Source organism: Toxorhynchites rutilus, chromosome 1, assembly GCF_029784135.1.
Source record: "Toxorhynchites rutilus septentrionalis strain SRP chromosome 1, ASM2978413v1, whole genome shotgun sequence".
NCBI classification, from domain to species: domain Eukaryota; kingdom Metazoa; phylum Arthropoda; class Insecta; order Diptera; family Culicidae; genus Toxorhynchites; species Toxorhynchites rutilus.
Genome location: NC_073744.1, coordinates 78,491,822 through 78,508,623, shown reverse-complemented (window position 1 = coordinate 78,508,623; position 16,802 = coordinate 78,491,822). Strand labels below are relative to the sequence as shown.

Sequence of the window (16,802 nt, the reverse complement as noted above, 5' to 3'; positions counted from 1 at the left end):
GTTTCTCCGGCACGTCGCATTAAATGTAATTTACTGAACAACATGTAACAAGCTGGATGGGAAGAAACTGAAAGCTGTGGCGAGTGGCAAACGCAATAGCTAAACAGGAAGGTTTAACCGAACAAGATGGGAATATCGAGTGATAACAAAAACACAACACCAAAGGTTCTTTTCAGAACCATACAGTAAACTAATCCATTTTTCAGGTAGATAGGTAGGTATTCACGTAGGAGAAGAAAATAAAACAATATATTTAAAATATATATTTAACAAAAGCTGTCCCCTTTGTATAGTCCTACGTCACTCCGGTTATGTCCCGACATTACCCACCCGTCTTTTTGTCGCATGGACAGATCAAACATGACAGAGGAACTGCAAAAGTATGGGAAGCAAACTTGGTTGGAGATGCCTGGTGAAGGGTGCACGTCGTGGGTAAGGTACTCATGGTATAAAGACATGAAACTTGACTGAGGAGTCAGCTGGAGTAGATTTTCGAAGTTATCAATCACCAATGGATTCATGATCTTGCAACGGATGAGAAATCTGTAGGATAATTCTGTGAACCGAAGAGTAAGCGGGGGTACTCCTGCCCAAACTTCGAGACTCATCGTATGTGTCTAATGCAAACACCCCATTGCTATACGCAAGCAACGATATTGTATTTTCTCCAGCTTGAGAATATGAATCCTGGCAGCTGATCGGAAGCAAAAACTGCCATATTCTAACACTGATAATATCGTTGTTTTGTATAACTGAATGAGGTCTCCTGGATGGGCACCCCACCATGTTCCGGTTATTGTTTGAAGAAAATTGATTCTTTGCTGGCATTTCTGTTTCAAATAGCCTTGCGGTAGACCCATAAAACTGTATCGAGAAGATTTCAAGCTGCCATGATTGAAAAACATGTGCTTTTCTGACAGTAAATTGTACAGGAAATTATTCAGAATTGGTGAAAGTCCACGATTATGAAGTTTCTCTGAGAGAATTTCCATGGAAACTGAATCAAATGCCCCTTTGATATCGAGGAAAACGGAAGCCATTTGTTCTTTGCGAGCAAATGCGATTTGGATTTCAGAAGATAGCAGCGCGAGACAATCGTTCGTCCTTTTACCTCGGCGGAAGCCAAACTGCGTATTTGACAGCAAATTGTTCGCTTCAACCCACTTGTCCAAACGAAGTAGAATCATTTTCTCTAACAATTTACGAATACAGGATAACATTGCAATCGGCCTATACGAATTGTGACCGCAAGCCGGCTTGTTAGGTTTTCGTATGGCTATCACTCTCACTTGCCTCCAATCATGGTGGACAATATTCAGCTCCAGAAACTTGTTGAACAAGTTCAGCAAACGCTGTTTCGCCAAGTCTGGAAGATTCTTCAACAAGTTGAATTTAATCTTGTCCGACCCCGGAGCTGAATTGTTACATGAGAGGAGGGCAATTGAGAATTCTACCATCGAAAAATTCTCATTGTCGCATTGGAGCGGAATGTCGCGTACGACGCTTTGTGCAGGAACGGAATCGGGACAAACCTTTCTTGCAAATTTGAAAATCCAACGATCAGAGTATTCCTCACTTTCATTTGTATGGTTCCAGCCACGCATTCTCCTAGCCGTATTCCAAAGAGTGCTCATAGCGGTCTCCCTTGACAAACCATTGACGAACTTCCGCCAATATCCACGCTTTTTTGCTTTAATCAGACCTTTTAGTTTGGCTTCTAGAGCTTGGTACTTTCGAAACCATTCCACTAGTCCAGTTTTCCGGAATTTTTTGAAAGCGGATGATTTTTCAAGGTAGACCTTTGAACACTCCTTGTCCCACCAAAGTGATGGAGGACGACGTCGGAAAGTAGTGGCAGGTACACGTTTCCTTTGAGCTTGAAGTGCGCTTTCGTAAAACTCAAACTCGATATAAAATTATACTCTTCTAGTGGAGGAAGTTCATGCATTGAAGCAAGTGCTTCAGATATTATTTCTGCAAATTTTCTCCAGTCAATATTTTTCGTGAGGTCATACGCAATATCGACTGACTCACAAGAACCTGATTCATTGGCGATCGATAAAATTATTGGCAGGTGATCACTACCGTGGGGATCTTGGATTACCTTCCACGTGCAATCCAGGGATAACGAAGAAGAGCAAAGTGATATGTCTAGCATGCTTGCCCGTGCAGGAGGGTTGGCTATTCTAGTTGCTTCCCCAGTATTCAAAACTGTCAATTTGAAGTTGTCGCACAGATCATAAATCAAAGTGGCACGGTTGTCATCGTAGAGTGATCCCCATGCTGTTCCATGTGAGTTGAGGTCACCTAAGATTAGCCGCGGCTCCGGCAATGCCTCGATGATATCAAAAAACTGATGGCGGCCAACCATAGTTCTTGGAGGAATATATATCGAGGCAATGCAGAGGTCTTTGCCATTGATTTGTGTCTGGCAAGCGACAACTTCAATGCCTGTCATCGATGGGAGAGTGACTCTAAAGAAAGAGTGACATTTTTTGATCCCCAATAGTACGCCACCAAACGAGTCATTTCGATCGAGGCGAATAATGTTGAAATCGTGGAAATTCAGCTCGTCGGCTGAAGAAAGCCATGTTTCACAGAGGGAAAATACATCACAGTTAGAACTATGAACTAAAAATTTAAATTGATCTAGTTTAGGGATGATGCTTCTGCAATTCCACTGTATTACAGTGGTCAAATTCTTGACCTCTTGCACTGAATTAGGCATCGAGGGAAATGAACGCTGCTAAAAAACCACATTTTTCTTTCAAAAATGTTCTCACAATCGGAAGCAAACATAATACTATGCTTTTAAGAGGGTCATTTATATTCAAAGCATTTAAAATGTTGTCCACCAGGTCAGAAAGCGCAAGCAAGCCAGATTGTGACTGTTGCCTCGACCGCGAAAAAGGAACAGACGTGTTGGGTTCTGCTCCGGGGAGTGCTGAGGACCCCTGGTGCGTAGAAGAACCGCTTAAACCAGGAGGTACTTGCTTCGGTCTATTCTCAGCACGTTTGATACGAGGTTTCATTCCAACTTGGGAAGTTTCGGTCTTCTTTCTGGGGAGTGATGGAAAAGAAGTAATTTTTCTTTTACTGATGGCACCCTGCGATGTACCGGAACTTCCTGCATTGGGAGCGTCAGCAACAGGCTCGTCGTTCTGCAGAATGGAGTAGGGATTGTCCTGAGTCGTTGGAACGGAACTCTTAAGCATTTCTGCATAAGTCCGCTTGGAACGTTCCTTTCAGGAACGCTTGATTTTTTCTCCTCGTTGTATGTACACCGGGCATTGAGAAAGATCATGGGGGGCCCCGTCGCAATGAAGACACTTGCGCTCTTTTGCGCAAGAAGTCCCATCATGACTCTCACCACAATCTGCGCAACGTTGTTTATTGCAACAAAAGGCGGCCGTGTGACCGAGTTGCATACATTTGTTGCATTTCATTACCCGGGGTACAAACAACCGAACAGGTAAACGAAGTGCACCTATTGCAACGTAGTTTGGGAGAGCGGAACCCTCAAATGTCACACGAAAAGAGTTTGTCCGATTGAGAACTCGTTTGTCATTTTTAAGTGACACAGATTTCAGTCGATCGCATTCAAGAATCTTCACACTTTTAAGTGAGGAGTTCTTGAAGCGACCGACACCATCGAGTATCTCTTTTCGAGTCAAACCCTTTTCGTTTATTACACCGTCTATTTCAACGTTGCAACAGGGTACGTATACGCGATACTCGATCGCAAAGAGATCACAGCACGTTATTTCATTCGCTTGGGTTCTGCTGGAGACGACAACTCGTAATTTGTCTGGCCCCATCCGAGTAATTTCAGTAACATTGGAAAATTTCTGCGTTAGTTCTTTTGAGATGCGAATGACATTAAGAGGTTTTTTCGTTTAAAGCATACAATGAATGGACCTTTGAATCCCTCCGGGTATTTCTTTAGACGAAAATCATGTTTTTCATCAATTTTTCAATCCTCATCTTCAGAACTTTTTACTTCATACACAGAATTTTCCTCCTCATCGTCTGCTTCATCCTCCTGCTCTTCAGGAGGTGGGTCAGCATCAGAAACATTCAATGACGTGGATGGGGGATCCTCCCCGCCCTCAGCCTTTATAATAAATTAGTCACCTGTTCGATGTGAACAGTATAGAATAATAATAAAAAAATAAAATAAAAATGAGTAAATAAATTATATTTCTATTCAAGGTATATATAAATTATACTTATTTCAATTTTGTATTGTATAAAATTCAAGAATGAAAAAAAGTTTCAACAAAAGTTCAACGATAATGTAAGAAAAATGTACACCCCTAATGCCAACGCTTGCCGATTCGGTAAATACAATGTTGGACAATGGTGTAAATCGTACACAGGAGGTTGAAGGAATGATATATGGAACAATAGAAAAATAAACTTCTACTTGCCGCTGCTGTGTAGCGTGTGATGAATGTGTGTACTGAACTGGATCCTCCGCGTCTCGATCGTGCACCACTTTTTATTGTGCTCGCTTCACTCGCAAGCGCTGATGAAAAAAACACAATATAAATCTGAGTGAAAAAAAACACCGTTATCGGATCGATTCTCAGACTTGTCCGATCAGCTCGCGAATTCATTACCCTTTAGTTATATTATCAAGGAATTAAGCATTTCAAGTAATTTATAAGGAGTGTCCGAAATATGATTCAGAACCGTATCTAAAATACAGAACGTTTGCGGATGACACAGGGTTAACTAATCTATGTACTGACGTAGTTGTAACCATAATTGTTAAGAGATCGGTCAAGATGAATCCATTCTCGCTTAGGGAGTGCGTATCACGCACTTCTCCTATACAAACTACCTAAAATCACAATTTTCATGATAATATGACCAATTTTAATTATGACTGATTTTTTAAAAGTGCGTATTCCAAATGATTGATTTTTCTTTCTAGGAAACGGAAACGGAAACGGAAACGGAAACGGTCAACGGTCAACGGTCAACGCTCAACGATCAACGATCAAACGACTAAACGCTAACGCTCAACGATCAACGGCCAACACGCAATCAAAAACAAGCATATGTACAAACATAAATATTTCTTCCGAATACACCAAAAAACTCGTATATAAGGCTAAAGGCAGCTAAAAATAGTTGCAATGAACAAAGGATACAATACTAATGATGGAATAAGAAAATTGACCAACGCCTTCGAAATCGAGTAAAGATTTCAACCAGCGTACGAATATGAGTTTGAGTCAATTTTCATACATTAGTACATACATTCGCCACTTTTAGAGAAATAAAAACCATTATTCTGAAAACAGATAGCAAACCTTTTAACTCTCATATAACACTATGATTTTATCTAAATAGAATGTTCCGAAAACTTGTTTTCGACTTTCAAAAGAAGGGAGAAGAGATCTGCATGGTAGAGTACGATTACGGATTTGAGTCACTGTATATTAAATTACACAAAATTTCACAATAATGTTATGCAATAGCTAATATACTTGCGCTCTTCTCGAATACGCTACGAGCGTGCAGTCTAGGTAGATTATTCGTCCAACCCAGCAACGTAAGGAGCAACAAAACAAAACAAAAAAATGTTACCTGATCTAGTGTATCCATTTGAATGAGTACAATATACCGCAAACTCCGAATAATCTACCCGAGCATGGGTAGTAATTTGGGCTATTAATCGATATAAAAGCTTGTACTCTGGCTAGATTCATCAGACAACAGAACGTTGCGAAAGAGAACCAAAAAAAATCAATCGAAAATGGTTGGCTCACGAGTATACGTTGGTGGTTTACCCCGTGATACACGGGAACGTGATTTAGAACGGTTCTTCAAAGGCTACGGAAGGATATGTGACATCATGATTAAAAACGGCTATGCTTTCGTGGAATTCGAGGACCACCAAGATGCGGACGATGCCGTCTATGAATTGGACGGCCAAGATCTATTGGGCGAAAGAGTGTCCGTTGAGCAAGCTAGAGGGAAACCCCGTGGAGGTGATGTACGACGGGGTGGACGCTCTGAAAAGGCCCGGGGTGGATCTCGGTACGGGCCTATGAGAAGGTCCAAGTATCGTGTGATTGTGAAGAATGTCTCATCAAGTGTAAGCTGGCAGGATTTAAAAGACTACCTTCGTCAAGCCGGGGAAGTCATCTATACCGATACCCATCGGCCAAGGAAGAATGAAGGAATAGTCGAGTTTGAAACGAGGAGAGATATGGAGAAGGCGATCGATAAAATGGATGACACCGAATTAAATGGCCGTCGTATTCGATTGATAGAGGACGATGGAGGTCGCAACAAGCGTGGACGATCTCATTCATTGGACAGTCGCTCCCGATCACGATCGCGTTGTCGTTCTCTATCACGATCTGGCAGTTCTTATCGCACTCGCTCAGAATCAAGGAGCAGATCAGTGTCGCCGAAAAAACCACGCTACGAACGACAGAAACGTTATCGTGACGAGTCTCGTTCACGCTCCCGATCGCTCAATGGCGATGCGAAGAAATATTGTTCTCGATCTCGTTCAAAGTCAGAACGTCGGTTTCGCTCGCGATCCAACTCAAAGGATAACAAATCACGCTCTCGTTCGCGCTCGTCTGTGCATCTTAGGGAATCCAAGAATGAAACACTACGCCATCGTTCACGATCACGCTCGAGTAATCCTGATATAAAACGTGATCAAAAACAAAGCATGGATACGGCCCGCTCTCGTTCTCGTTCCAAATCGGAGCGTCGTTCAACCAGTCGATCAAAATCAAAAGACAACAAAGGTCGTTCTCGTTCAAAGTCTAACTCACGCTCCCGCTCGCGATCCTCTTCACGTTCCCACTCTGGCTCTAAAACTCGATGAAGGATCTGTCCCGTTCACTGGGTAAATACAACGTTTAGAGGAGAGGAGATTACATAGCAATAGAACTGCTGATAGAAATGAAGAGAGTTGTATATGTTTTTTAGTTACTTAATGACTTTAATTATGGCAAATAAAAATTAAACAAAAGAAAAATGAAAAAAACTGCGTTTAGTCATTCCTTCTCACTTTTTTTTCTAGAAATGAAACATTGCTATTTGTTTCAAATCTGATTATATGATGCTTGTGGTTCCCGTTGCCAAGTGGTTAGCCTCACGCATATCATGCCGGGAGCTTCGGGTTCCATTCCTTTGTTAGCTGAGGGATTTTTCGTCATAGAAAATTCTTCAGACATGCACTAGACACGTGTAGACCTCATTAGATTCTTAGCAAACCAAGGATCTAACTTTCAAGTGTAGAAAACGCGGGATATTTCGTGATCCATCCGTAACAGACGGAACACGAAACACTAGAAATCTCGTGAGCGTTCCGCAATGTGTTAAAAAGCTGCTCTCCGGTGATGAGCATACCTAACTCAGCTGTATCAAAGATAATGTCGCCAAATTCGGGAAGTTCGGGAACGAGAGTACTGTCCATCAGAAAAGGTGGACTAAATCTGCTTCTTTCAATACAAAAGTGCAGAACTCTGTTTTGAGCAGGTATTATAGAGATTTGGATAGCACTCGTTTCGCTAAGTCCTTCATTTCATCAAGTTATCAACATGGGATGTTGCGGATAAAAATGTATCAGCAGTTCGCCATGTTAAATTTACTCTCGTGAACACCTGGACCTAGAACACAGAGTTCTGTTTATGCTTAAATATGACGTAGCTTAGAAGTTGAAAACGATGATCCTCCACTACCAATGGAAGCTTGATCGCTAACCGTTTATGTAAGTTTCATTCAGAATACATAGTTCAGTGAAGAAGTTCGATGATATGGAAAAATATTCGACATGACCATTCTATGGATAAATATGGAGAACTCAAAATGGGCGGAAAGTTTCAACACTCTTGAAAATGCGGAACAGATTTTATTTATTTTTTAAAACAAATCTGAATGTACTTTTAAAGAATATTTGTTTAACGCGTCCTCGTGGACATTATCTGTACCCCCACCCCCCTCACCACGGACAAGCTTGGACATTTTCGTATTCCCTACCCCCCCTAAAGTTGTCCACGTGGTATGTGGACAGCCCCTAATATAAAATAAATCCCTATAATCGGTAGATGGAGAATAATTCATTTTACGCATCAACTCACATTATGAGCTAACGCCCAAATTTAGGCAAAAATGTTGCTCGTTGCGTCGGGGAGGAAGCGACTGGATAGTGCATTTGAAAGAAAACATACTCAATTGTTAACTTTTTTTTTGCTTGAAACATGAACAGTGAATATAGTTCATGTTTCAAGCAAAAAGAAATTCTGGATAAGTTTCCTGTATAATGATATATAACACAACATATGTCGCAATAACCATTTCGTGTAATATGCGTTTGAAAACTCCTAATGAATCGTTACATTTTGCTTAGAGTGACTCCCTATATACAAATCAAACACATAGTCCTATGTCAAAATTATTATCATGATTGATTCTTTAGAGTAACCCTTTAGTTATATTTTTTTCCAAAATATATATTTTTATCAAGGCTCATATGGCGTTAGCCTCACGGGGCCGGGAGTCCAATACTATGACAATATTTCTTATTATCTATGTTAGTAATATGTAACCGATTACTCGCGGTTGGCTCGAGGTTAGTATTACAAGTTTTCGTAATTGGGATGTTGCTGTCTCCAATGCTCTGTACGTGTGCCCGACACGGGATACTTCCTATTGGGATGCAGCTGACCATTAATCAGCAACGCCCCCCTAGTCTGTACCTCATATCTAGCGCGGTGCGTCTTTCTCGACTCGAGGAATCCAGGATAGAATGGTCACTAGCCGGCGCAATCATCAGTTCGTGTAGAGTTGTCATGAGCGGTACAACCTTTGGCTCTTGTTGAATGATCAGTGGACTGCACAACCTTTGACCCGTGTATCTGTGAAGAGTGTGTGTATATATTGCCGCGACTAAGTAAAAGTTTATAGATCGGTTAGGAGGGATATGAAACGGGGACACAACGTAGGAAACATCATTAAACGTTGACATCGGCGTTTCTGAGGAACAGGTATAGATGAAGCAGAAGATCAGGATCCCGGCTACCTAAGATATCCCGGACGGGGATATCCGATTGTCTGCCTTGTGCTCTCAGTGCTCGCTCTCACAGCATGGAACCGGATACACGACCAGACAACATGCTCGATGTCGTGGTAGCCATCGCCACAATCACAAAGATTGTTTGCTGCGAGCCCAATGCGATAGAGATGCGCGTTTAGGTTGTAGTGATTGGACATAAGCCGAGCTATCACGCGAATGAAATCACGACCTACATTCAATCCCTTGAACCATGCACTCGTCGAGACCTTAGCGATAATCGTATGTAACCAACGACCGAACTCATCTTCACTCCACATGCGCTGCCAACTTACGAGCGTGTGCTGACGAGGAATGTGAAAAAATTCGTTATAAGCAATTTGCCTTTCAAAAAGTGTGCCTTCTGAAGCACCCACCTCAGCTAGCGAGTCCGCCTTCTCATTCCCCGGAATCGAGTAATGAGAGGGAACCAATGCTAAGGTAATCTTGAATAATTTTTCGACCAAAACACTCAATAGTTGTCTTATTCTTGTTAGGAAATAAGATGAGCGTTTATCAACCTTCATTGAGCGGATTGCCTCTATTGAGCTGAGACTGTCTGAAAAAATAAAATAATGGTCGATGGGCAGTGTTTCAATGATCCCTAGAGCACAGTATATCGCACCCATTTCAGCGACATACACGGAACAAGGATCTTTGAGTTTGAAAGAGGCACTGGAATTTTCATTGAAGATGCCGAAGCCAGTGGACCCGTTTATGAATGAACCGTCAGTAAAGAACATTTTATCAGATCTAACTTTACCCCCATATTCTGCCGAAAATATCGGCGGAATAGAATCTGAGCGTAGGTGATCTGGGATTCCATGGATTTTTTGTCGCATGGACAGATCAAAAATGACAGAGGAACTGCAAAAGGAAGCAAACTTGGTTGGAGATGCCTGGTGAAGGGTGCACGTCGTGGGTAAGGTACTCATGGTATAAAGACATGAAACTTGACTGAGGAGTCAGCTGGAGTAGATTTTCGAAGTTATCAATCACCAATGGATTCATGATCTTGCAACGGATGAGAAATCTGTAGGATAATTCTGTGAACCGAAGAGTAAGCGGGGGTACTCCTGCCCAAACTTCGAGACTCATCGTATGTGTCTAATGCAAACACCCCATTGCTATACGCAAGCAACGATATTGTATTTTCTCCAGCTTGAGAATATGAATCCTGGCAGCTGATCGGAAGCAAAAACTGCCATATTCTAACACTGATAATATCGTTGTTTTGTATAACTGAATGAGGTCTCCTGGATGGGCACCCCACCATGTTCCGGTTATTGTTTGAAGAAAATTGATTCTTTGCTGGCATTTCTGTTTCAAATAGCCTTGCGGTAGACCCATAAAACTGTATCGAGAAGATTTCAAGCTGCCATGATTGAAAAACATGTGCTTTTCTGACAGTAAATTATTCAGAATTGGTGAAAGTCCACGATTATGAAGTTTCTCTGAGAGAATTTCCATGGAAACTGAATCAAATGCCCCTTTGATATCGAGGAAAACGGAAGCCATTTGTTCTTTGCGAGCAAATGCGATTTGGATTTCAGAAGATAGCAGCGCGAGACAATCGTTCGTCCTTTTACCTCGGCGGAAGCCAAACTGCGTATTTGACAGCAAATTGTTCGCTTCAACCCACTTGTCCAAACGAAGTAGAATCATTTTCTCTAACAATTTACGAATACAGGATAACATTGCAATCGGCCTATACGAATTGTGACCGCAAGCCGGCTTGTTAGGTTTTCGTATGGCTATCACTCTCACTTGCCTCCAATCATGTGGGACAATATTCAGCTCCATAAACTTGTTGAACAAGTTCAGCAAACGCTGTTTCGCCAAGTCTGGAGGATACTTCAACAAGTTGAATTTAATCTTGTCCAACCCCGGAGCTGAATTGTTACATGAGAGGAGGGCAATTGAGAATTCTACCATCGAAAAATTCTCATTGTCGCATTGGAGCGGAATGTCGCGTACGACGCTTTGTGCAGGAACGGAATCGGGACAAACCTTTCTTGCAAATTTTAAAATCCAACGATCAGAGTATTCCTCACTTTCATTTGTATGGTTCCAGCCACGCATTCTCCTAGCCGTATTCCAAAGAGTGCTCATAGCGGTCTCCCTTGACAAACCATTGACGAACTTCCGCCAATATCCACGCTTTTTTGCTTTAATCAGACCTTTTAGTTTGGCTTCTAGAGCTTGGTACTTTCGAAACCATTCCACTAGTCCAGTTTTCCGGAATTTTTTGAAAGCGGATGATTTTTCAAGGTAGACCTTTGAACACTCCTTGTCCCACCAAAGTGATGGAGGACGACGTCGGAAAGTAGTGGCAGGTACACGTTTCCTTTGAGCTTGAAGTGCGCTTTCGTAAAACTCAAACTCGATATAAAATTATACTCTTCGAGTGGAGGAAGTTCATGCATTGAAGCAAGTGCTTCAGATATTATTTCTGCAAATTTTCTCCAGTCAATATTTTTCGTAAGGTCATACGCAATATCGACTGACTCACAAGAACCTGATTCATTGGCGATCGATAAAATTATTGGCAAGTGATCACTACCGTGGGGATCTTGGATTACCTTCCACGTGCAATCCAGGGATAACGAAGAAGAGCAAAGTGATATGTCTAGCATGCTTGCCCGTGCAGGAGGGTTGGCTATTCTAGTTGCTTCCCCAGTATTCAAAACTGTCAATTTGAAGTTGTCGCACAGATCATAAATCAAAGTGGCACGGTTGTCATCGTAGAGTGATCCCCATGCTGTTCCATGTGAGTTGAGGTCACCTAAGATTAGCCGCGGCTCCGGCAATGCCTCGATGATATCAAAAAACTGATGGCGGCCAACCATAGTTCTTGGAGGAATATATATCGAGGCAATGCAGAGGTCTTTGCCATTGATTTGTGTCTGGCAAGCGACAACTTCAATGCCTGTCATCGATGGGAGAGTGACTCTAAAGAAAGAGTGACATTTTTTGATCCCCAATAGTACGCCACCAAACGAGTCATTTCGATCGAGGCGAATAATGTTGAAATCGTGGAAATTCAGCTCGCCGGCTGAAGAAAGCCATGTTTCACAGAGGGAAAATACATCACAGTTAGAACTATGAACTAAAAATTTAAATTGATCTAGTTTAGGGATGATGCTTCTGCAATTCCACTGTATTACAGTGGTCAAATCCTTGACCTCTTGCACTGAATTAGGCATCGAGGGAAATGAACGCTGCTAAAAAACCACATTTTTCTTTCAAAAATGTTCTCACAATCGGAAGCAAACATAATACTATGCTTTTAAGAGGGTCATTTATATTCAAAGCATTTAAAATGTTGTCCACCAGGTCAGAAAGCGCAAGCAAGCCAGATTGTGACTGTTGCCTCGACCGCGAAAAAGGAACAGACGTGTTGGGTTCTGCTCCGGGGAGTACTGAGGACCCCTGGTGCGTAGAAGAACCGCTTAAACCAGGAGGTACTTGCTTCGGTCTATTCTCAGCACGTTTGATACGAGGTTTCATTCCATCTTGGGAAGTTTCGGTCTTCTTTCTGGGGAGTGATGGAAAAGAAGTAATTTTTCTTTTACTGATGGCACCCTGCGATGTACCGGAACTTCCTGCATTGGGAGCGTCAGCAACAGGCTCGTCGTTCTGCAGAATGGAGTAGGGATTGTCCTGAGTCGTTGGAACGGAACTCTTAAGCATTTCTGCATAAGTCCGCTTGGAACGTTCCTTTCAGGAACGCTTGATTTTTTCTCCTCGTTGTATGTACACCGGGCATTGAGAAAGATCATGGGGGGCCCCGTCGCAATGAAGACACTTGCGCTCTTTTGCGCAAGAAGTCCCATCATGACTCTCACCACAATCTGCGCAACGTTGTTTATTGCAACAAAAGGCGGCCGTGTGACCGAGTTGCATACATTTGTTGCATTGCATTACCCGGGGTACAAACAACCGAACAGGTAAACGAAGTGCACCTATTGCAACGTAGTTTGGGAGAGCGGAACCCTCAAATGTCACACGAAAAGAGTTTGTCCGATTGAGAACTCGTTTGTCATTTTTAAGTGACACAGATTTCAGTCGATCGCATTCAAGAATCTTCACACTTTTAAGTGAGGAGTTCTTGAAGCGACCGACACCATCGAGTATCTCTTTTCGAGTCAAACCCTTTTCGTTTATTACACCGTCTATTTCAACGTTGCAACAGGGTACGTGTACGCGATACTCGATCGCAAAGAGATCACAGCGCGTTATTTCATTCGCTTGGGTTCTGCTGGAGACGACAACTCGAAATTTGTCTGGCCCCATCCGAGTAATTTCAGTAACATTGGAAAATTTCTGCGTTAGTTCTTTTGAGATGCGAATGATATTAAGAGGTTTTGATTTTCGTCTAAAGCATACAATGAATGGACCTTTGAATCCCTCCGGGTATTTCTTTAGACGAAAATCATGTTTTTCATCAATTTCCTCATCTTCAGAACTTTTTACTTCATACACAGAATTTTCCTCCTCATCGTCTGCTTCATCCTCCTGCTCTTCAGGAGGTGGGTCAGCATCAGAAACATTCAATGACGTGGATGGGGGATCCTCCCCGCCCTCAGCCATTATAATAAATTAGTCACCTGTTCGATGTGAACAGTATAGAATAATAATAAAAAAATAAAATAAAAATGAGTAAATAAATTATATTTCTATTCAAGGTATATATAAATTATACTTATTTCAATTTTGTATTGTATAAAATTCAAGAATGAAAAAAAGTTTCAACAAAAGTTCAACGATAATGTAAGAAAAATGTACACCCCTAATGCCAACGCTTGCCGATTCGGTAAATACAATGTTGGACAATGGTGTAAATCGTACACAGGAGGTTGAAGGAATGATATATGGAACAATAGAAAAATAAACTTCTACTTGCCGCTGCTGTGTAGCGTGTGATGAATGTGTGTACTGAACTGGATCCTCCGCGTCTCGATCGTGCACCACTTTTTATTGTGCTCGCTTCACTCGCAAGCGCTGATGAAAAAAACACAATATAAATCTGAGTGAAAAAAAACACCGTTATCGGATCGATTCTCAGACTTGTCCGATCAGCTCGCGAATTCATTACCCTTTAGTTATATCATCAAGGAATTAAGCATTTCAAGTAATTTATAAGGAGTGTCCGAAATATGATTCAGAACCGTATCTAAAATACAGAACGTTTGCGGATGACACAGGGTTAACTAATCTATGTACTGACGTAGTTGTAACCTTAATTGTTAAGAGATCGGTCAAGATGAATCCATTCTCGCTTAGGGAGTGCGTATCACGCACTTCTCCTATACAAACTACCTAAAATCACAATTTTCATGATAATATGACCAATTTTAATTATGACTGATTTTTTAAAAGTGCGTATTCCAAATGATTGATTTTTCTTTCTAGGAAACGGAAACGGAAACGGAAACGGAAACGGAAACGGTCAACGGTCAACGGTCAACGCTCAACGATCAACGATCAAACGACTAAACGCTAACGCTCAACGATCAACGGCCAACACGCAATCAAAAACAAGCATATGTACAAACATAAATATTTCTTCCGAATACACCAAAAAACTCGTATATAAGGCTAAAGGCAGCTAAAAATAGTTGCAATGAACAAAGGATACAATACTAATGATGGAATAAGAAAATTGACCAACGCCTTCGAAATCGAGTAAAGATTTCAACCAGCGTACGAATATGAGTTTGAGTCAATTTTCATACATTAGTACATACATTCGCCACTTTTAGAGAAATAAAAACCATTATTCTGAAAACAGATAGCAAACCTTTTAACTCTCATATAACACTATGATTTTATCTAAATAGAATGTTCCGAAAACTTGTTTTCGACTTTCAAAAGAAGGGAGAAGAGATCTGCATGGTAGAGTACGATTACGGATTTGAGTCACTGTATATTAAATTACACAAAATTTCACAATAATGTTATGCAATAGCTAATATACTTGCGCTCTTCTCGAATACGCTACGAGCGTGCAGTCTAGGTAGATTATTCGTCCAACCCAGCAACGTAAGGAGCAACAAAACAAAACAAAAAAATGTTACCTGATCTAGTGTATCCATTTGAATGAGTACAATATACCGCAAACTCCGAATAATCTACCCGAGCATGGGTAGTAATTTGGGCTATTAATCGATATAAAAGCTTGTACTCTGGCTAGATTCGTCAGACAACAGAACGTTGCGAAAGAGAACCAAAAAAAATCAATCGAAAATGGTTGGCTCACGAGTATACGTTGGTGGTTTACCCCGTGATACACGGGAACGTGATTTAGAACGGTTCTTCAAAGGCTACGGAAGGATATGTGACATCATGATTAAAAACGGCTATGCTTTCGTGGAATTCGAGGACCACCAAGATGCGGACGATGCCGTCTATGAATTGGACGGCCAAGATCTATTGGGCGAAAGAGTGTCCGTTGAGCAAGCTAGAGGGAAACCCCGTGGAGGTGATGTACGACGGGGTGGACGCTCTGAAAAGGCCCGGGGTGGATCTCGGTACGGGCCTATGAGAAGGTCCAAGTATCGTGTGATTGTGAAGAATGTCTCATCAAGTGTAAGCTGGCAGGATTTAAAAGACTACCTTCGTCAAGCCGGGGAAGTCATCTATACCGATACCCATCGGCCAAGGAAGAATGAAGGAATAGTCGAGTTTGAAACGAGGAGAGATATGGAGAAGGCGATCGATAAAATGGATGACACCGAATTAAATGGCCGTCGTATTCGATTGATAGAGGACGATGGAGGTCGCAACAAGCGTGGACGATCTCATTCATTGGACAGTCGCTCCCGATCACGATCGCGTTGTCGTTCTCGATCACGATCTGGCAGTTCTTATCGCACTCGCTCAGAATCAAGGAGCAGATCAGTGTCGCCGAAAAAACCACGCTACGAACGACAGAAACGTTATCGTGACGAGTCTCGTTCACGCTCCCGATCGCTCAATGGCGATGCGAAGAAATATTGTTCTCGATCTCGTTCAAAGTCAGAACGTCGGTTTCGCTCGCGATCCAACTCAAAGGATAACAAATCACGCTCTCGTTCGCGCTCGTCTGTGCATCTTAGGGAATCCAAGAATGAAACACTACGCCATCGTTCACGATCACGCTCGAGTAATCCTGATATAAAACGTGATCAAAAACAAAGCATGGATACGGCCCGCTCTCGTTCTCGTTCCAAATCGGAGCGTCGTTCAACCAGTCGATCAAAATCAAAAGACAACAAAGGTCGTTCTCGTTCAAAGTCTTACTCACGCTCCCGCTCGCGATCCTCTTCACGTTCCCACTCTGGCTCTAAAACTCGATGAAGAATCTGTCCCGTTCACAGGGTAAATACAACGTTTAGAGGAGAGGAGATTAAATAGCAATAGAACTGCTAATAGAAATGAAGAAAGTTGTATATGTTTTTTTGTTACTTAATTACTTTAATTATGGCAAATAAAAATTAAACAAAAGAAAAATGAAAAAAACTGCGTTTAGTCATTCCTTCTCACATTTTTCAACGTGGGACTACGTCTAACCGGAGTATATGGGGGGCAAAAAGAAAACCTAAACGCAGAACATGCAGGAAAAAATGAAAGATTCCAAATGCTTATAACTCGAACATTTCTCACTGTATCGTAAAGATGTTTTCATCAATTGATATGGAATATTTCTACGCATGCATCGTAATTAATAAAG

At 41.7% G+C, this 16,802-nt stretch overlaps 2 protein-coding genes across 2 annotated transcripts; both read left to right on the top strand.

The window, feature by feature from the left end:
- Positions 1-5,767: 5,767 nt before the first annotated feature.
- Positions 5,768-6,859, top strand: LOC129761095 (serine-arginine protein 55-like). Its single transcript, XM_055758799.1, has one exon. The coding sequence runs from the start codon at positions 5,768-5,770 to the stop codon at positions 6,857-6,859; it is 1,092 nt and encodes a 363-aa protein (XP_055614774.1).
- An 8,478-nt stretch (positions 6,860-15,337) lies between these two features.
- LOC129761094 (serine-arginine protein 55-like) lies at positions 15,338-16,429 on the top strand. The gene has a single exon (XM_055758798.1). The coding sequence runs from the start codon at positions 15,338-15,340 to the stop codon at positions 16,427-16,429; it is 1,092 nt and encodes a 363-aa protein (XP_055614773.1).
- The last annotated feature ends 373 nt before the right edge of the window (positions 16,430-16,802 follow it).